At 42.6% G+C, this 21,512-nt stretch overlaps 1 protein-coding gene across 1 annotated transcript; it reads left to right on the plus strand.

Moving 5' to 3' along the window:
- The first annotated feature begins 1,616 nt into the window (after window positions 1-1,616).
- Window positions 1,617-20,004, plus strand: LOC145453925 (protocadherin beta-4-like). The gene is made up of 19 exons (XM_080331889.1): window positions 1,617-2,884; window positions 3,635-3,855; window positions 5,357-5,540; window positions 6,535-6,642; window positions 6,752-6,885; window positions 7,576-7,784; window positions 8,555-8,700; window positions 9,652-9,780; window positions 10,143-10,272; window positions 10,830-11,004; window positions 12,355-12,498; window positions 14,376-14,546; window positions 15,459-15,650; window positions 16,042-16,245; window positions 16,602-16,717; window positions 17,303-17,378; window positions 17,602-17,707; window positions 18,008-18,175; window positions 19,080-20,004. The coding sequence occupies exons 1-19, from the start codon at window positions 2,767-2,769 to the stop codon at window positions 19,889-19,891; spliced, it is 3,543 nt and encodes a 1,180-aa protein (XP_080188015.1). The 5' UTR covers window positions 1,617-2,766; the 3' UTR covers window positions 19,892-20,004.
- The last annotated feature ends 1,508 nt before the right edge of the window (window positions 20,005-21,512 follow it).

The following is a 21,512-nucleotide window of genomic DNA, read 5'->3' on the forward strand; positions in this document are numbered from 1 at the left end:
TCCTCAACTTCAAACACTTTATTATGAAGTTGTGCAAAGCCATGAAAAACGATGCTGTTTTCGACAGGTGCAGAATCGTTGCTTACGCTAGCTTCGTCGTCGGTGTCATCATTTTCAGTCTGCATCGGCCAAGAATTTTTTTTTAAATTTTCCGAAACTTTCGGCTTCTTCTCTTTGCGGCGCTTCCAACGAGGGGTCGAGCTTGGGGCTGGGCATCACAGGAGCTGAGCTATAACACGAAACGTCGTATCTCGGCTCCTGTGCGTCGTAAAGCTAAGCGACTAGTCGATCCGAGCAAGTATAGCCGGTTTGCCATAGGGCCGCGTGTTTTCAGGTAGGCGACGCGCGGCAAAGTTGCGGCAGTTATGTCGCCCACGTTAAAGTATAGGCGAGCTCGAAAATTTTCAAAGTCCAAACTCCCCTTTGAAATGCATGAGCCACGTTAAAAGGTCTGCTCCCGCCAGGCGGGTCGAAAGGCCCCCGTGCTACAGCATAGTTATTAGCGTCATTATAGCTTTTAGCTTTTCATTAGCTTAATTAGCTTTCCATTAGCTTCATTAGCTTTTCATTAGCTTACTTTCCATTAGATTACTTTTTCATTAGCTAAATTAGCTTTTCATTAGCTTCATTAGCTTTTCATTAGCTTACTTTTCATAAGCTTACTTTTTCATTAGCTTAATTAGCTTTTTATTAGCTTAATTAGCTTTTCATTAGCTTTTCATTAGCTTAATTAGCTTTTCGTTAGCTTAATTAGCTTTTCATTAGCTTACTTTTCAATAGCTTACTTTTTCATTAGCTTAATTAGCTTTTCATTAGCTTAATTAGCTTTTCATTAGCTTTTCATTAGCTCAATTAGCTTTTCATTAGCTTAATTAGCTGCATTAGCTTTTCATTAGCTTGCATGTACAAAATAAAGGCACCCGCACTAAGCGCGTGGCCGCGTGGGGCAGACACCGGCGCGAAATTCTCTCGCAATGCAACAGCTTATTTGGTTCACAGGGAGACATCCTATCAGTTTGACAGACGTGAATAGACTTATAACAGATCAATTATAGCGTCCACATCTATTACAGCACAATTCATTCACGCATTTACCCAGAGACAGGTGAATTCTTGTCGGAAATGCCTCCGCGGAAAGTTAAGCGCAAATGAGCAGCTAGCGCGTGAACAGGATGCAGGCTGCGGCGAAAAGACAGCGCGCAGGGTCGTTTGGTTGTCGACGCCTGCGCAAGCCGCCAATTACTTGAGATATAAGATATGTCAAGTTCAAACTGCGATGAAAGTTTGTAGTTGACTGGAGCCAAGACTGGCTGAAGTAGAGCTCGCGAGGTACTAACATGTATTGCATTCCTTGTGTTTGTTTAGCTATAAAGGGGGATTGTTAATCGGCAAATATTTTGCCATTTGTGACCAGGCGCCCCCTCTGCAATGCATACAATTTTCTAGATCTAACAGCTTCGCTTATGCACGTGCACGTTGGAATTGAGCCAAATTCGGTATGCAGAGTTTATTTCGCCTATCTAACAATTTTTTCGAATATACGTTATTTTGATCAACCCTAATTGGCCACCGAATGCGTAGCTTTGCGTAAGACGCACAAACGGATTTTTATATAAGAATAACAACTGTGCGTCAGGGTCAGGTGTAGGTTGTCCAGAAAGAAGCTTTCTTGGCTTCCGGTATTTATATGTCGTCATTGTGAGTGTGACATCACAGTATGTCCTATTGCATGACCCAGTGCTATCTCTTGGGAAACCGCTACGATTCTGTAATTGCTCATCGGAACCTTTGGGGAATTTGACTGCAATTCGGTAGTACGAGTTTTTGTAAAATGTACGTGGATCGTCTCTTCAACATGCAGTTTTAGTTGAGTAGTTAGTTATATTACTTATCATTGATTGAAGATGAGACGCCATTTTGAGTCGCTAATGATCTACCTGCAATTTACGAATATTGATGTTTCCATCTCGATTCGAATTGATATTCTTTGCGGATTAATAGCTATCGTATCGCTGTTCGGTGTCATAAATTATGCATAGCTACAAGAGGTCTATTAAGGCTCGGCTTTGCGAGGCTAGGGATCATTTTGCGGTTTAGTTACTAGTTCGATGTCTCTGCGGTGTTCTGTGACCCTGGTAATGGGTAATGCGAGTGGACTATACCATACCTAATACCTATGTCTTCGTAAGTTGGCGATTTTGTAGTGGGATATTGTTACGCGCGCCTGTTACAAGCAAATGTAATGCAAGAAGCTATCAGACACAGCACAGCTATGCGGGTTTGTTTACTGCGTGATTGAAGATATTTTGTTGAATCTTTCGACTACCAAGCGTGTTTTGGAATGTTACTTTTACGCCAAACCCAAAAGGACGTCATATGGACTCCTTATCAGTCACCTGCCGAAAATTAAATAAGCGCGACCACTAGCATTGCGAATGGAATTGTGAAAATTTTCAATTGTGTTTTGATTCGGACAGATCGCATACTGTGTTATCACATGTACCGTAACGGAATTCAGTTGTCGCCAGATATACACGAAACCATTAGTAGTTTCCTGAATAAAGGTCACTGTTATGGCGATGCATCACGCGATTTTCATATGAATAGCCAAACCAGCGGCGTGACAATATGCTGTTTCCACTAGTTACAAAACTTAATAACATTTCATATATTTCAAGCTGTATTTCGTGAACCTTGATAGTGTTGTGCGTATATACGGGATATTCACGAGGCTGCTGTCAACCGACAGGTTGGCGAGACTGAGCAATGAACATGGAATCCTGGATTATAGCATTTACAGTAGCCTTCGTGGTTTCCTTATGTGACTCTAGTCCTCCCGTGGAAGAGTCTAAAGATATCAGGGAGGAATGGATGGAAGACAACGGTACGTATCTACTGAAGCTCATTATTTTCTACTGAGGATGTTCGAGAATACACTGGTTATTCCAAGTTTAGTTGAAACTGACGCAGGTCTGTGCGTAATTGAATAGGCTATATATAAAATCCAATTTTCGTTTTGCGGACGCTAATGAAGTGACTGTTGGCGTCGTGTCACTCTCTTGGTATCGTAAAATTGTCGGCTGCGGTTAATGAGTCGGTTGGCTTGCGAGTAATACGACATTCGGGCGAATATTCTATGCTGTAATTCCGGACTATATTAGTGGTATTGTGGAATAATATAACAGCGTGTAGTTGTATCAACGTAATCTGTAAATTTCGTGACAAGAATACTGCAAGTCAATAACGCCATCATGGATGCCGCGAATTCACTATGGAAACACGTCATAATGCCGTAATGCCAAAACGTGAGGGATGCCCTATGATGGCCTCTATGCGCAATTGCGCATTTAGGATGAGTTGAAATTTTCAATGTGATGTAAAACTGGCACTATGCATTACTCGCCTGCACTGTTTACTCAATTGGTTACGATTTTAGACTATTTCGACGTTTACTCGACAGTTTTCAGATTATTTTGGTAAAATTAGCCCTACAATACTTACTTTTTAGGCTACTTGTAAATCGCTATTTTTACTTGTTCCTTAGTATAAATTTACTACGGTATACTCTACTTCTACTTTAATCACCTTTGCGTATTAGCCTATAGCGATGTCGAAACACTTTTTCATTTTACAGGCCACATAGACGGCATCGCCAGGATGCTTCGGATACGTTACAAGGAGATCACAGGCCGTACCTTCAAAATTCTCACGCAATCGTTGGAGACTACGCGGACCGTTAAGAAAAATGTCGGATTCATATCCATTGATAGCAAGACAGGCGAAATATCGCTAACGCAAGCCTTGGACAGAGAGGAACTGTGCCGGAAAGCAGAAGAATGTTTCATAAAGATCACGGTTTGTTGTTGCTCTACCGATTTCGCACTAGATCAGACACCTCGTTGAGGAATCTCGCACGATAAAATGCTTGACATAATGTCAGCTGGTTAACAGGCTGTCAAGTAAGAGAAATACTGGGCTAATATCAATCCACCGGTCGATCTCGCTTAGTTCTGGTGGATTGTTGGCATTGTTCCTTCTAATTTTTGACGGGTCTGCGCACACTCACCAACTCACTGCGCAGACTCTTGGAAAACAGTGCGTAACGACTAAAAAAAGGTCATCAATTCGGATTTTCTGTGCGCAACTTAGATTTTCTGTGCGCGGAGACCGTGAAAGCACTGCGCATTTGCGCACGTGCGCAGCTTAGAGGGAACATTGATTGTTGGTATGAGAAGAATTTCGCGCCGTTTCTTTGACACATTTCGACACATCGCCCCCTTATCAATCTCGACAAAAATTTCCGCCCCTCACATTTACGGATTCTAAAAAGAAAACATGTAAACGGGAAATTCATTCACGTAACTCTGATCGCTGGTGAATTGACTAAAAAAACGGCAATTTTCCCTAAAAAAACGGTTTCAGCGTCTTCTTTCCATTGAGTTGACCTTTTTCGCGTCACGATGCAGAATAAACCGTCTTCACGTGCATTTTTTGGCCGTGTTAATCAAATATATCTCACAGGACGTTCTAGCATTTTCGCACTCCGGTCAACCCCTTGGTATTTTCGCCCCTCAAAATCGCCCACGTTGGGAACCACTGATCTAGATGTAGCTATCTAATCTAGATAATATCTAGATATCCCTGGTTGATACAAACCACAATCTTAGCGAAAAAACGTGTGTATCTGCCAATCTGCAATGTTTGATCGCCGGAACGCGCGAATCTTCAATTCACATTTGTCGTGCTGTTAAATTCAGGCGAGGCGCATAAAGTTTCACGGTGCATGCATTTCTATTAACATAAATTCTGTGTTGTATTTCTATATTAACAATATTAAGTTATTGCTTCGTGTAACATACATATGCGACCGTATAGGCCTATAATCCATTACTACAGTGCGGAAACTCTTATTGTTTTCGATACCGTAACAAATATTCCGGCCAACTATAGTAATCGGAACGCTGCGTGGAACGGATGCATTAAAATTAGCTCGGTGCTGTGAATCGGAGCTCGGAACTGGGAATCCGGTCCAACCGGTGTTCAGTCAATGCATCTAGGCTTCGACTACATGTCCGGTATCGGTATGGAATACTCACATTCAAAAAGTGGTTACATTTAACCAAAGGGTGTGACTATCGAATACTTTAGTGGGTTTTGTATATACGTGTGGCACTTCCTCTTATAGAACCCGAAAAGTCTGTTACAATGGATGTTGTATTGAAAGCTACGTCTAGTACTATAGTTGTGAGTTTTGAAAAGTGAGTATAGTTCTAGTTCCAGAACTAGTCGCGTATTTTGAAAAATCCATCGGTTTGCACAAGTCCGTTTCGTTACCTTCTCGTATATTTCCTCGCAGCTGATGATCAACCGCCCGAGCCACACGCCGGATCTGGTGAATCTGCGGCTCAACATCGTCGACGTGAACGACAACAGGCCCACCTTCAGACAGAATAAGTATGACGTCATAATCGCGGAAGGAGAGTACGAGGAGGGAGACGTGATAGCGCTCAACGACTTACGCGCTTCGGACGTTGACATCGGTAAGCTATTGTTGAAATGACTGGTTTTTATCAACGAGTTCGTGGAGCGCGAGTCATGTCTGGAGCTCCAAGGGCGGAGATCTTAAAGTAAGCTAATACCGGAGAATGCTAAACGTCTGATTGAAACCGTTAGCCGCGGCGCGTAAAGTGTGAAAAGATTTTGCGCGAGAATTATCCCTAGTGGGAGTCGTCTGGCTTAACTTTTAATCCAGCGAGTAAGGTTGAACAGTGGTGAACAATTTTTAATCAGAACATTAGCATTCTCTCGGATAAGCTCACTTTACGAATATTTCCGACATGATAGAGTGTTTCTTGGAGGTACAGAAATTCAATACACATATTCATATAATATTGAATATTCAATTCTTAGTTTGCTGATGATCGCCTTTCCAATTCTCTACTAGTTACAAACGATTACCCCTAACGAGTGTCAGCCGAAAATATTCGGGTTCATTCCAATATGAATATACTATTCAATTGTATATTGAAGTTCTGTACCGCCAAGAAGCTCTTCGAAAGTAGCGTTGAAATGCGATAGTGCTCAAAAGTCATCGGACAGGGTATTCAAGTTTCCGAAATTGCAGTATCGACTACCAACCCGGTGTCGCGTAAAGGCTTCAGGTCGTATTAATCCAAACACTCTTGTTGGAAAACTTATCCAAAACGGCTTCTCCAAATTGGGTTAAAATTAGAATTATAGCTACGCAGTTTTTCCGAATTAGATTACAATAAGATCGAATGAATTCGCAAAACTTGGAAATTGAATTATATTTCGAATAAGGACGAAATACAACAATAATGTTCAGTTCATGCAAATGAAATTAGCATGAAAATAGCAAATGTCTGTACACTAAGCTTGGCTCGTGTCGCGAAAAGAAGTTCTCCTGTATAGCGTATTCAGGAAAACCAGAAAGTAAATTAGGATTAAAATTAGGGCATGGAAAAATTTCACAAATTCAAATTATTATTATTAATAGATATTTTATTTCCTCAGGTAAAAACGGCGAAATTACGTACGCTCTGAATGCGAACCCTTATTTCGCGATAGCCGAAAATCAAGACAGATCAGACGCATTAGGATTGCGAGTCCTTCGCACACCAGGTCAGCCATTACCCCTTATGAATATTAATAAGCCTACTTATGATACACATGGTCCCGCTATTAGGAGGATTATCGGGTGATTATCGATTTTTTTGCACGTGTCGCGCAGATCACGAGACCAAGCCGGTGCACAACTTGACGCTCTACGCCGAGGACGGGGGCGAGCCCATGATGTCTTCCAGGACTGTGCTGAATATTACGATCGCGGATGCAAACGACAACGCACCCGTTTTTACGCGTGAAGTACGATTTTATATTTAATATATTTGATTTAACTTCAAAATTAAACCATCAACTTGATTATGATCGCCAGATCAGGCCGATCATGGATTCTTAACCTTTTTTTAGCCCGGACCAGGACCACCATCACACATAACTAAGTCCCAGAAACGCGACACACGTTAATATAACCTACTGTACGCGACTGGGGTGTATCTCTATAATATTTGGTGTATTTGACCCGTTTTCACCCATCGGAAGGGGTGTGAAAGTAAACATCTGTACTCGAAAGTGACGACGCATTGATTTACACCGTACGCTGTAGTGGAAGAGTGCCTATTCAAATCCCGCTACCACCCCTGATATACCGCGGTATAAATTAGAGTGTACGCTATGATGGAGTAAATAGAAAAATGCACCCATGCAGTTGCACGCCTATGGTGCAAATGCAGTGGGGAAAATGGGGAGAGATGGATTTACCAACCCATGATAGTGGAAATAGTTGAATACACCCATTTCCGACCCGTGTATGTACACTTGTAACGTTTATTGTGATAATAGGGTAGGGGGGTTAAAGAGGGTTTCCTACACCCCCATTTACGGTATTTTTTAGATTTGCAATGAATGCTGGGTGTCAGTGGGTGTCATAAAGCATATTTAAGTATGTACTCAATCCTGCAACTTATTCCCAAATCTTCTTTTCTCCCTCTTTAGGAATATATCGTGAAAGTGGACGAGAACATAACCAAGTCTTCTCGGCTGGTGACCGTGCATGCCAGCGATAGGGACAGCGGCAAATTCGGACAGGTCCGGTACCGCGTGGAGCCTTTGTCGCTGAAATCCACGGGCGGCCTGGTGTCTGTGCATCGGGTGAGCGGGGAAGTTCTGCTGGAGAAAAAGCTGGATAAAGCCGAACACGACAAGTAAGTAACGTTGATATTGGGTCCTTGATTAAGGACTATAGGGCTGATCGGATTCGAGTGCCTGCCTATGGGTGATTCGTTGACGAACGTCTAATACGAATATTCAAAATAATCCGAATATATTTCGAATCAGTGATTTGTATTACACACACACAGAAAAAAAGCATATTACCAATGCGGAATCTCGCAGCATGTGCAACCAATTACATGGTATTTTTGAATCGAAGCATGCACGTAATGCATACGCAACCGTGTGTTTATAAATAGGCACGAATAATTAAGAATGGAATCTGTAAATACGTATCGCTCCGTAACGGTCCGTGAGCGAAAATAGGCTGGTATCCCGTTTTACGCAAGTTGCTTTGAGCGAATGGAAATCAGACTTGGCGATAAGATTATTCTGGTTGCTTAATTGGTCTAATTACATCAAAATACCGATGATTTAATTCCAATGTATGATCTCTGAAATGTTCCTTTGCTCTAATTTTAATTCTAATCTAATTTATAGTTTTCCTGGAACTGTATAGTACGAAACGAGACAAGCTTATTGCTGTACAGACATTCTCCATTCTCGTGCTCATTGGGATGGAATCTGATTTGATACGAATTGAACTTGATTATTGTTGTGGTCTTCATAAATCGGAATTCGCTTTAACTTCCCAATTTCTGTGAACTCAGTAATTCTGATTATAATCAAATTTTGAAAGGCTCAATATTTTCTTGTTATTTCACTCATGGTTGCGATGACGGCGGTTTATGTTCTGTTTCAGTTTGAGAATTTGCATCGAAGCGGCCGATTCTGATCCGACTCGCCCGTTGGTCGGCAGAACTTGGATTAAACTGGAAATCAAAGACGTGAACGATCACAAGCCGGAAATCGACATCAACTTCCTACAATACAGCTTCAACAACACAGGTATTGCGCAGTTCACGAAAATCGCGTTTTTCGCCAATTTCTACCATAGTTTTTCCACCACGTGGGGTCCGCAGACTAGCTCTAAGGGGTCCGCAAAAGGCCGATGTTGACAATACAACTAGAAAACTCCTCATTTTTACTCGCAAAAAGTAAGATACATAAAAAACAGAACCCTCCACATCCCTGGGATATATCTCCATCCTTAAGAATGCATTGCAACGGTCGGGAAAGCATAATTTGCAACCAGATTGTGACGAAGGCTTGATTTTCGCCCTGTACCCCGTGGTGGGAATCTTTAGGAGGATCTTTCCTCCTTTTTGAAGAAAAGTTCTTCTTTTTGACAATTTGTCTCCTTTTTAACCTAACATCACCAAAAAGACCACGGAAGACGTTAAATTTTAGCCTAAAAGATAGAGGACGGGTTATGCGGGAGTCAAAGCCGAAAAAAATGATCTTTTTGTTAGTAAACACCACAGAACTATATGCTAAAGGTGGGTAATTCGGGAGTTAACATAACAAGATTTCCAGTAAATATTGCAAAATCATCTGTTTTCTATTTCGGTAATTTCATAAAAGTGTTCCCCTTTTCCGTTTGCAAATATGGTAACTGGTAACCCTGTAGGTATATACAGAGTATCGCTTACAAGGTTCACCGTCGAACGTTAACTGTCATTTTACACATGATGGCTGGACAGGCTGGTCTATCAAGGCTTATGTTGTGTCAGACTATAGTCATATACAGTATTTGTATTACATCACACGGCGCAATCTTCCTAAAATGAAGACAATAAAAACATATCACCGAAAAGTTAAAATGCAAACAAGGGCTTATTCTGAATCACCTAATCGCATCTTCGTTTACAATATGCCATTAACGGGTTTTATTAGACGACAACCGGCGTGTGTTCCTCGTGTACGCCGCAAAGTTTAAATTATAAAACCATTTCACAGACTTCGTTAAGGAATCGTCTCCCGGCAACCAGGTGATAGCGTTCATCAGCGCGACCGACGAGGACGAAGGCGCCAACGGAGACGTGGAGATACGCGTTCGCACGTACGGTGTCCGACATTCGTCACCAGGTAAGCGAACAACAGTTCCTGCGCTCTCTCCCTGGAGAGAATATGCTTGAATAAATGAATATGATTGTAACATCAGCACCCTCTATTCTCGAAAATGCGCAGTTTCGAATTCGCTCACACCCGCACCCACATACCGGGGCCTACCATAACCTAGTTAGATAGATACATATTACATAAGTTTTCGCATATGACCCGGATGTACTATTAAACATTGGATTCCAGCCATAGTGACGTCCTAATTCTCTCCTCGCAACACCGTAAGATCACCTCTTCACTAAAAACTAGTTCTCCGGAAATTTTGTCTCCGCATAGATACCCGGTTGATTCGATTTTGATAGGCATTGGGCGCTTCAATATTTCAGATGAAGAAGAAGTTTTCCGCGTGTTCACCTTTCAAGGCGGCCTGCTATCGTCGGTTGGGCCCCTAGACCGCGAGCAGTACCAAAAATACGTGATCAGGATCACCGCTTGCGACAGAGGAATTCCGCTGCTGTAAGTTTCGCCATTTTCAGTTTTTGCGATCGTATGTTCCAATTCTCTACTAGTTTCTGACGATTACCCGTAACGAGTGTGCGCCGAAATATTCGGGTTCATTTCAACGTGAATGCACTATCCAATTGTATATTGAAGCTCTGTACCTTTAGGAATCTCTTCAATTGAAGTTGCGTTGGTACAGCGGCTATTTTAGCTCAGTTGTTGTGACAATTTCACCCGTAAAGGTTATGAGAGCGTACCCCAAAACTATTTTCTTCTTCCAAACTCTAAAACGTAAGGGGGTTTTGCCTAAAAATCAGCGAAATACATGTTGAAATCAATCACAAAAGTGATACAAACCTACATACTGCTTAATAAAGGCAAAAACTGAAAAGTGATTGGTTGTTTTGCAGCATAAATGTGAACTAGAAGTGGAAGTATTCTTAAAAACACAATCCTCTTGAGTCTTGAGTAAGTTGAGCGATTAGGCATAAAATAATTGTGTGCCCGTCAAAAGTAAACTACTTCGATACTGAAAACCGCTGTTTATGACCGTCCCCGTTTCTTTCGTCCAGGTGTCGGGAGGACGAGATTCGGCTGAATGTCTTGGACACGAACGACGACGCGCCGGTGTTTGTCGGCCCGCGCGAGACCTTGGTCGTTCGCGAAGACGCAAATGTCGGAGTCGTGGTGGGAAGATTCCAGGCCGAGGACAAGGACGCCGCTTACCCGCCCGTGTTTGCTCTCAGGGTGCGCGTTTCAGCTTCTTTAAATTATATGCTCATGTTGAAATACTCCAGAATATTTTCGGCCGACAGTCGTCAGGGGTAGTCGCGTATTCGTCAGCAACTAGCAGAGAATTGGAAAGAACATTGTATATCAACAATCGTATCATGAAAATACTGAATGAATTCCATTTTATGGAATATCAGATCGAACCGGAATCTATGGATTTGGTGTAGGTTTTGGTGTGACAAAAGAAGAATGGTGTCGCGGTAGAATCATTCTAAGCAATATGTGTTTTCCGCGACTTTATGCGGTGTAAGGCTTCACAACCCGTTTTCTCGGATTTTCGCGACACATTTTCTAGCCGTGATGCCTCACAGCCGCGAAAATATTATTACGCGGTAGTTTTCTTGATCTACCGTTGCGATCCCGATAATCGATACAGCCAGGCGCGTAGCCAGGCGAAAAATTAGGGGGCGGTCTATTTTTTTCGAATTTACTGATATAGCATCAATTCATTAGGGTTAAGTACATGTGTAAATGTCGATTATACAATCTCTTCGTGTTGACGAACTTACGCGTATGATAAGCTTGCCAACGAGTCCGGAAGCGTTGTCAATTAGTGGGTCCCTGATCGCTCGTGAATAATTATATACGCGCGCTTATCAACGCGTGCTATGTAGCCGCGGCGACGATTTGCGCAAGTCAAAATGTCCAATTTGATATGGTATCTGTTCTAGTACGACACCAATTTCAGGAGGTTTAAACCTTTCTCATATTTCATAACTCAAAGCTTTGACACGCGTCTTCTGATGGTTATGTTCAAGTATTAGTGAAAGTCAGTTACGCACTAACGCAAGCACGCGTCGTACATGTTTGCCGGCATTCGATGTCGTTCAGTTTCGCAATCAGTAATCAGAGCATGCTAGGTCCGAGACGCGATAGTTAGGCGAGCGATGATTTGCGCACCAGACCAATGCAATGCGATTGTGCGGGCCAGCGATGGTATAGTGCGCACCTGGCGTATTGCAGATGCGATTTTTCAGGCCAGCGGAACTAGGCTTGTTGGAGCGCGCGGCAATCAAAGACCTAATTTCGTGTCGCGTTACATTGTGCACAGACGAATCTCGCCAATTGCCAACACGCCTCTCGCTAATTGGCCGCGCGCAACTCTGATAATACGACTCATTGACTTGCAACTGAATATTAGCGTCAGAATGGTCATTTCAAAAAGACGGGGTTTCGAATCCGAACTCCCCCCTTCTGGCTACGCGCCTGGATACACCAGCCATACCTCGTTTCGAGTATTGAATGCTGGAACGCATCTGCTGGATGACGGGTTTGAAATGTCCGAAATGAATCATTTCATTGCAGGACGGGCGAATCGTAGAATCTCGAAATGGCGTGGTGAGGTACGCGATCGCGAAGGGAGACAGGAGTTATTTCTCGATCAACCCCGTGTCGGGCGACATCACGTTGGAGAAAAAGTTGGACCATGAAAGCCTCAAGCATTTCGAGGTATGCTACATGCAATGTTTCGTTTGATCATAACTGGCGATGGACAGTAACGTTTTTCTACATTGTTGCTGTACTCAAGTAGGGTTTGCGTACTTGTGGAAATAGCCCCTGTAGCCAAGATGCTGAATGTTTTTTTCTAGCATCATTCACCATTTTCCGTTAGTCGCGAGGATCCATGTTCAAATTTCGAAAGCGGCCACTTCCTATAATTGCCAAAAGTCGGCAAACCCTCGACCAAATCAACTTATAAAAACTGCTTATTTGAGCACTACTCATTCTAGTAATCTTTAATTCTGATTCTAACCTAATTTGTGAAATGTTTCGATGCACTCGTTTTAACTGTTATCTAAAATATGATTATCATGAAAATGCTGGGGAAGTGTATAACGCGAAGCGAGCAAATGTTGCTGTATAGATATTTGCCATTTGTGCTTACGAAAATGGACTCTGCTATGATACGAAGGGAAATTGCACCAATTTTCAAGTTTTCGCGAATTCCGTAGTTTTAATTGAAAAACAACAACTGTGAAGCAATATGCATATAATATATGTAATTCTAATCTAATCTGGAATTGTTGAAAATTTTATTACCCGTAATTTTCCATGTATGGTACGCACATTTTAATCAACTTTTTTGTCCTAAAACCAGGGGTGCGTATTATCAATACGTACAATAATTTTGAAAGAAATTCTCTCGAAATAAAACTTGCAATGCGCCTTTCCTCTTGTTCGTTGTTAATCGCGCATCACATCCGGCCATCGTGCCCGGACTCGGGTGGAAATCTGTTTAGCGCACTTATTTTACACCCTTGGTAGGTGTATACGAAACGTTTTCACGCATTGGAAGGGTGTGAAAGTATCGTTTGCCTGGTTTACCCTACGTTATGGTTAATACACCTTTCTTCTCTGATCCTTCAAAGTTCAAACACGCTCCATACGAACACAAATGCTCTCGTATCTTACGCTTGCCCGGTCACCTGCTCGTACAGGGGATGCGTGTTATACATTAGGGCTCTTCAAAAATGACTTTTTTTGTCAAATCGCACTGGCTACGTGATAAAATTGTTAGGTTACCTAATTTAAGCCTACGCACAAAATTTGGTTCAATTCCAGCCAGTAACCGCTTCGCTACAGGAGAAGAAAGTTTCTATTTATTATATAAAAATAAATAATAAAATATTCGAAAATTTTCTGCTCACCCCTTGAAAGTGTTAGGCTGTCTATAGAAACGATGCTCACCAAATTTGGTTCAATTCAAACCAGTGGAAGCGGAGTTATTGCCGTCGAAAAATTTGGATTTTAATAAAATAGTATTTAAGGTGACCGATTATTTGTTTATTTATTGTAGCTGTGCTCACCGTAAATACTATTTTATTCAAATCCAAATTTTTCGACGGCAATAACTCCGTCTCCACTAATTGGAATTGAACCAAATTTGGTGAGCATCATTTCTATAGACTTTCATCGGGTGAACAGAAAATTTTCAAATTTTTTATTATTTATTTTTATATAATAAATAGAAACTTTCTTCTCCTCTAGCAAAGCGGTTACTGGCTGGAATTGAACCAAATTTTGTGCGTAGGCTTAAATTAGGTAACCTAACAATTTTATCAAGTAGCCAGTACGATTTGACAAAAAAAGTCATTTTTGAAGAGCCCTATGGGTATAGTTTTTTCCCAGTTTTGACATGCCATTATAAAGGTGCGTATTGTACATGGTTGCGTACTATATATGGAAAACTATATACGGTAGCTGTCCAATTCTGCTTTCGCCACATCAACCTATGATTCATATCGGACAATATCCGTATATATACTATATTTCGATGTATCTTTCATGCGTTGACTCCATGCAATAACTCCTCGCCCTTCCGACAGTTAATAGTGACTGCAACGGACGGCGGCACTCCGCCGCTCAGCGCTTCCATCAACGTACCGATCCAGGTCTACGACGTGAACGACAACCGTCCGGTTTTCACGAATCCTGCAAAGAACGGAAGCTCGGTACAAGCGACGATATTGAAGGATCAACCGATCATGGTGGTTAAGGTAAGATTCGCGATTTACCTATAGCTAGACAATGAATCATTATTACAGATAAACAGGTCGTGAATGTAGTCAGCATTGGTAGTTAAATAGCAGTGACGTCATAAATTTCTACTTAAATATTGAACCGATTGCACTCGCGTCATTGCTCATGACTCGACACATTCCATACGATTTATTCAAGTCTCGTGTATCTAGGGTTGCATTTAAAACAAAAAGCAATTAAAAACAAACATGTTTAAAACAAGGCTCTAATTTGAAATTTTTTGTTGTTTGTTTGTTTTTCAAGCCAAGACGTCACAAATATTCGGTTGTGACGTGATAGTGGATTGACATTGACAATTGAAAATTTAGGGTAACTATATAGTCCCTTTGACGAAATATCTGTACTATAACTGTTGAACCGACTATTTTGAGTGTTCTAACCATCCCATATCGACATACGTCAGCTAAATCGGGTGGTTATGGTCTGTGGGCTCGTACAAGATGTTTTTTGGAAAGTATTTACACAATTATGGCATAATTTTACAACTTGAAAAAAAAAACAGGGCTTTTGTTTAAAACATGTTTGAAACAAGGTGTTTTAAAACACCGTTAGTTTTAAGCGCAACCCAGAGAAATAAATTTATTATGAATCTGAGAGTTTCACAGAAGTGACTTGTACGTGAATTGAACTCGATACTGAACGTTATACACTATGGCTTGGACTTGGACTCGAGTCTTAACATTATATGACACGGACTTAACCCGTTGCTTCCTGACTTGGAATTGACTCGGTTGTAAATTGAAAACGACTCGACTTCACTCAGAACCTTGTGACTTGGTTACAAGCCTGGTATAAACAATAGCCACTATACGGTCACCTCCGAGAGTACAACGACAGAAATCCGCACACTGAGATGAGTCGGTTTGCAGGCGCGCGATTTGGACAAAGGCAGAAACGCCCGCGTTCGCTACAGGATAGTAAAAGAAGACGACGTACACGAGTCGGACGTGAAACGTCACAAAGGCCTTTTCCTGCTCAATCCCATATCCGGAGTGCTGAGGCTGAACTTCTCCAAACCCAACTTGACGAATCACCAAGGACCGCACACTCTCGTGATCGCGGTGAGTGAAAACTATATATAATCCTATAGTTCTGTTATTCGACTAATTAAAGCATAATGCCGGAAATGTGATTCTAGTCTAATTTGTGAAATGCTTCTATGCGCTAATTGTAATCATAATATCTGGTTTTCCTACAAATGCTATACAGGAGAACTGGATAGTGCGACACAAGCCAAGCTTGCTGTACAGGCATTTGTTATTCTCGTACTTACGAGAATGGAATGAACTAGAATTTAGTTGTATTTCTTTGTAATACGGAATTTCCTTCAATTTCCAATTTTTTACGAATTCAAGTAATTACAATCCTAATATAATTTGAAAAGAGCTGTGTCGGTGCAATGCTAATTCTCATCAAATCTGGAATTTTCAAGTTCACAAATTCTGTTTCCAGGCGCGCGACTCCGCAGACTACCCGCTCTCCACGCTGATTGTGATGCACGTCAAAGTCAGCGACGCGGACATACCGTATCCTCCCTCGTCATCGGCTGGGTTTGAGGCCAAATTTACCATCGTTGTGGCCGCCCTCTCCGCGGCAGCGTTGTTCCTGATTGTGTTGATAGCGGTGGTTTTTATTCGCAGGAGACGCAGAAACAGGGTAAGGTTTTGTCTGCCTTGCCCGCGTACAGGTTTTCAAGTTGCGATAGCTGTAAACTACGCAGAGGCTACTCATATTGATCTAGATATGGCCTGTGAAGAAGTACAACTCTGTCGGGGCACCCCTGCAGTCCACGCAGGCTACTTACCCACTGGATTTTAGATTTTAAAGGCAGTGCAAGCAATCGTAATGTGGATAACTACGTTTGAAATTCGAATTTGTAAATGTATCGCTTCCAAGGGAGTTGCTGTCTCGCCGATGATTAGACAGACTATATGTGGGATGAAAAGCTGCATTGTCATACTGGTGCCGTCATGTCTGCTTTACGTAGGCTGTTAACGTTCCCGTGCTTTCAGCCGCACACGTACGACTGCAAGATGGGTAAAGAAGTCCGGCAAGCTTGGATCTCGTTACCGAATTGTTCCGGCCCGCGAGACGGCGCAGACGACCGACAATCGAGCAAGTCTTTTGAGTAAGATCGCGTTTGCGATATTCTGTGTAGTCAGTGTTTTGTTAGCAAATCATTAGGGCAGCGAGAAACGATTGATTTTACTGGTATTACTGAAATTACACGCCCCTTTCCACTAAGACTTACATTACCGACGAGAATTGTAGTTTCAATATTTTTTGCCCCCAAGTGGAAGCCTTGACCCTCGATTGGTCGTATCACAGCATCCAGAATATGAAGTGCAAAGCTACGCGCGTTAATGGAAATAACATACCTGTGTAGTCGTGGTCGACCCACGGCATTGTCACAAAGTGCAATGAAATGCGTATGGTCGAAAACACACCAAACTCTCTTAATGTGGTGCCAAACTGGCCATGTTTTCTTTGTGATCGCATATTTGAACTTTCAGCAACATCCATACTCGTATTGCGTCATAACGATCGATGATTACGTCACAATCGAATCACTCACGACGGTGGTCAGATTTTGCCCAGCCCTGCTAATTATGATAGTTGGAAAATGTAAAATGAAACAGTTGTCGCAAGAAGAGATAGTTGGGTGTTGGTAGATGTTCCGATGTGAAATTAACAATTCTGCTTGTTTATGCAGAGCGATTGTGCGAGATCGGAGAGAGGATTGCGAGTCGCCATCACGCGGAGCTGCGCTGAACGAAAATCATAAATTGGTAAGGGTTACGTGTTTTGCGTCGTTATATCTCGTTCTATCTCGACGATTAACGAAATTGATAATGCCAGGCATTCTATTCTATTCTATTCTATTTTAACCCCTGTTCTAGATAAAGTTGAGTGTAAGACTACTCAAATCGTTTTTACTTCTATATTTTGCTATAATCACGATCTTGAATAACATTATTCATGAACTGAGCTAAGGTTGGATTTTCTTTCCAGGAGAACGTACATCAGCTATCGCTGCCCGTCGTGAGATCGGTGGATATGGACAGCGGACGCGGGGAAAGTGGCTCTGAAAACGACGACGCAGCGCAATCAGACCTCGGTACATAATGATAAGTCATACGCCCAGGGCCAACATGACACCGTGGCCATGATCGATTTTACCGAATCTTGGTCGTGCCCGGGTACCGAAGGAAGATAACGAAAAGGAAATGCTATCAAACAATGTTTGTAGGTCGTTAATATCGGCCGGCGCAACGGGATGTACGTAGATAATCATAGGTGGTCAAAGTAATCAGCATTGCTACTGAAGTAGAAGTAATGTAGTATATTTCCTCCCAAATCTGTGCAATCAATGTTATGCCTGGTGCGTCGCGATTATTATCCTTTGTATCCCTTTCAGGCGCGCACGGGCACCCTCATTCCCGGCAAATGTCCAAGTCTTCCCGCCGCGATAGCAATCACAGTGACGTCGCAAGCAGCCGGTTGAGCGAGCTAGGGCCGCGTTGCGACGAAGATTGCCGAAAGTTCGGTCACAGCGACGCGTGCTGGCTGCCATCCCCGAACGAAGGTGAGTTCGCGTGGTTTTCCTCAATTCACCAAAAGTGTTCGGTCAGAATTGTTCAAACTAGTGGATGTACAAAACTCGCAACTAGAACTAGAACTAACAATCTTTTGTCGTTGCTGTTTTCGTGACACATTCACTGATTCATTATAAACTAACTAGAATCGATTACGAGTCAACTCATTCATTTAATTTATCTAGGCTTACCATACGTCCTCTTTCAAGAGGATTTGTCCTCTTTTTTGAATTTTTTGAAAGTGTCCTCGGAGGACGCCCTTTTGTCCTCTTTTTTGAAAATTTAGGTCAGATTTAGAGGAAATTGCGAGTGATATGCCGCAAATTAGCGCAGAAGTGAAGCTCCGGTGGGTATTCCCGGAGGGAAAAGCGGTGATTTTAGCTCTGAGCGAAAAGAAGACCTTTTTTTTTTTTAGTCATCCACCTGGCAATGTGGAGAGAAAAACGTTATTTTGAGCTCTGAGCGGAAGTGATGACCTAGTCAACCGATCGCGAAGTGGGAAAAATTTACCGGTTTTTAAGAATTCTTGTTCAGTTTCGCATGTCTGAAATTTCTGAAAAAGTGTCCTCTTTTTACATTTCCAATATATGGTAGGCCTAAATTTATCAGCTGTAACGGGGGGGTTTCGATCCTCAAAGCCAGTATTACGATTCACGCCAACAACGACACGTTTTTTTAGTTGTTCGGCAACTATTTATTATTTTTGTAATTGCGAAACTAGAACTAGAATTGGAACTACTCACTTTTAAAATCCTTAACTAGAACTGGAATTGGAACTACTCAAAAGCAGTAATTATTTGACCGTGAACTAACTAGGTTGGTAGCTTGTATAAGCCCGTCTGAATCGCCTCGCAAATTCTTTTCACCGTTGCAAACATCATTTTACCTCTTCAGATTATTACCGCCCGCCGAGCGGCGCCAGCCACCACTCTCTTCAATACGCGACCCCGCCCACGTCAACGCAACTGCACTACCGTTACGACGTCGACGATCCGCGTCACGCACAGTCGCCAGACTCGCAAGGCTTCATACACGCCCGAGACGGATTACAACCGGCAGATTACCTACAAACAACCCCCAGTAACTGGCACAGACCAGCAGACGGAAACGCAAACTGCTACGACGTTGAGTTAGAGACCATAGCTGAAGGCGTGCCTTTAGGTATGCAGCAAAATCCAGACACTTACAACATTGACGATGTGTGCGGTTTGACTAATCAGAGACTATCCACGATGGTAGACCCTAGGTTTATCTCCGGTAACTCCGGAGACGCGACTATCCGGCGAATGGGCAAACATGTTCCGGAGTTAAACAGCCAGAACCACTGGAAGCGAACTAGGTTTAACTCAGTGTCTAGTTTGACCGGGCCTACGCACGCTTACAGCTACAACGACATTTCCCGCCAAAACACCGCGTGTCGACCTTTGACCGTCACGCCCGCGCGATTTCAAGACATTACGGATCGCACTATATACCCGTACGCTAGTTTTTCGCCGTTTTCGCCTGAACAGTCTTCCAGCCCGACAGGTGAAAACGTAAATTTGGAACAGCCCCTTCCTTTACTGCAGCATACTGATGGAGATTCATTCCGCGGTGCTGCGTATGGTCACGCGGACGATTCAAGGACTGGTTTGCTACACGAACAAGGTTGTTGCACTCCGGGTTTTTCGTCTCCCGGGCATTTACCGGGACATCTGTACTTGTGATTGGTTTCGCTTCGTATTACTGGGATTGCTCGGATCAAAAGTGCTCATGCTTTTAAAATTATTTTCAGACATTCCGTTTTTCTTTAATAGAAAATTCGTTGCTCTTTCGAAAAGGAAGGCAGGTTCAGAATGATGTAGCAAGTGCGAGCTACGGTAGCGACCTTTTAGGCTGGAACATTTCGAACTCCAAGTTCTATAATCCGTGTTTTAGGTTATAGGTTTACAGTGAAAATCGGGAGGTGGAGAGTTGTCGGGGAGTTGTGTAACCGGACAGATAGGTGTGTAGGTCCCGGGTGGACTGCTGACGAAATACTATTCCACATTTGTCCGCCGTACTTGATGACGCGAAAAGTGCTTGAACATTTCTTTCAGTTTGGTTTATTAGCAATTTTTATCAGTTCACTACACTACAAAAAATTGCGATACAACTAAAAAGACCAATCAATCAATCAGGTTTATTAATATTTTCATCGTTTCAAAACATCACAAGACTGCGATACAATGAAAAGATAGGAAGATATCGAAACAACTTGGAGTAGCCATTAAGATCAGACACCCACCTTAGCCTAGGCGAAGTAAATAAGAGGCATGCACTCTGAATGAAAAGTAATGCAGAGAATATAAGACGCAAGCGACAAAATGAGGTGGCTTGTGGCGGAGGGCGAGGTCGATGCTAGGTCGTGGTCCGGTAATCCTGAAGACTGGCTAGAATTGATTTAGAAGAAATTGCTTGTATTTCGACTTGAATGCGGACATGCTCGACGACTGTCGGATAGCCGGCGAGATGCTGTTCCACAATTGGGGTCCGGCATACTTGATAGAGCAATGCGTTTTCTTGTATTCAGTCCTGATCATATGGTAGTTGTTCTTCGTTGACGCGCGTGTGCTGCACTTGTGCGCTTTTGTCTCCGAGGTGAAGTAGTCGTTGAAATTTGAGCGACATTGACCGCAATGGAACTGATACATACTTGGCAATTTCTAGCTTCCTCATATCTCCTAAGTTTAGAACACCAAATCTTTTGAGAAGCGATAGATAGGAAGGTGTCGCAACGACTTGGAGTAGTCTTATACGATGCCGAAGAGAAAAGCGACGCGTAGAGAAGTACGCTGTATGTACATTTCGATGCTGGATGAATGAGACGAAACTATGAGGATGAAGTTGGAAGCACTTAAAACGGAGGAAGCAACGGTTCAGTTCAGTTAATTAATTATTAATTTCATCATTCCGAGCACCTCGACATTGGGAAGGGGTCGTCTAAACCTTAAAACCTTCTTAGCATATATAGACGCGCGGGTATTTTTGTACAATAATGGAACGGGATCCATGATCATGATCAGAACCGTAACTGCCGCACCCCAAACCCCCAAATTGGGGGGGGGGGGGGGAGAGCTCGATGGGGGCCCAAAATTATTTCGTGAATTAGCATAAATCACAGAGTATTTTTTGAAAATTTATGCAATTTTTTCAAAATTTGTTTTCGCGCCGCGCGCGAATTCAAGTAGCCATTTATCTTTATTATTGGGTATTGGGCCATTACCGCGCCACGACCCACCAAGACATCAAGTTTTAGGCCATATAACATGCGACTCCAAGAAGTGTGCCAGAACGATCGGCAGCGAG

The sequence above is a fragment of the Botryllus schlosseri genome, chromosome 13 (assembly GCF_051294905.1).
Source record: "Botryllus schlosseri isolate E-star chromosome 13, Bs_hap1, whole genome shotgun sequence".
NCBI classification, from domain to species: Eukaryota; Metazoa; Chordata; class Ascidiacea; order Stolidobranchia; family Styelidae; genus Botryllus; species Botryllus schlosseri.

Coding starts and splice junctions, on each gene's coding strand:
- LOC145453925 (XM_080331889.1), top strand. CDS start 2,767: ATGAACATGGAATCCTGGATTATAGCATTTACAGTAGCCTTCGTGGTT. Junction 9,781..10,142: donor TGTCCGACATTCGTCACCAG/GTAAGCGAACAA, acceptor TCAATATTTCAG/ATGAAGAAGAAGTTTTCCGC. Junction 17,708..18,007: donor CGCAGCGCAATCAGACCTCG/GTACATAATGAT, acceptor TATCCCTTTCAG/GCGCGCACGGGCACCCTCAT.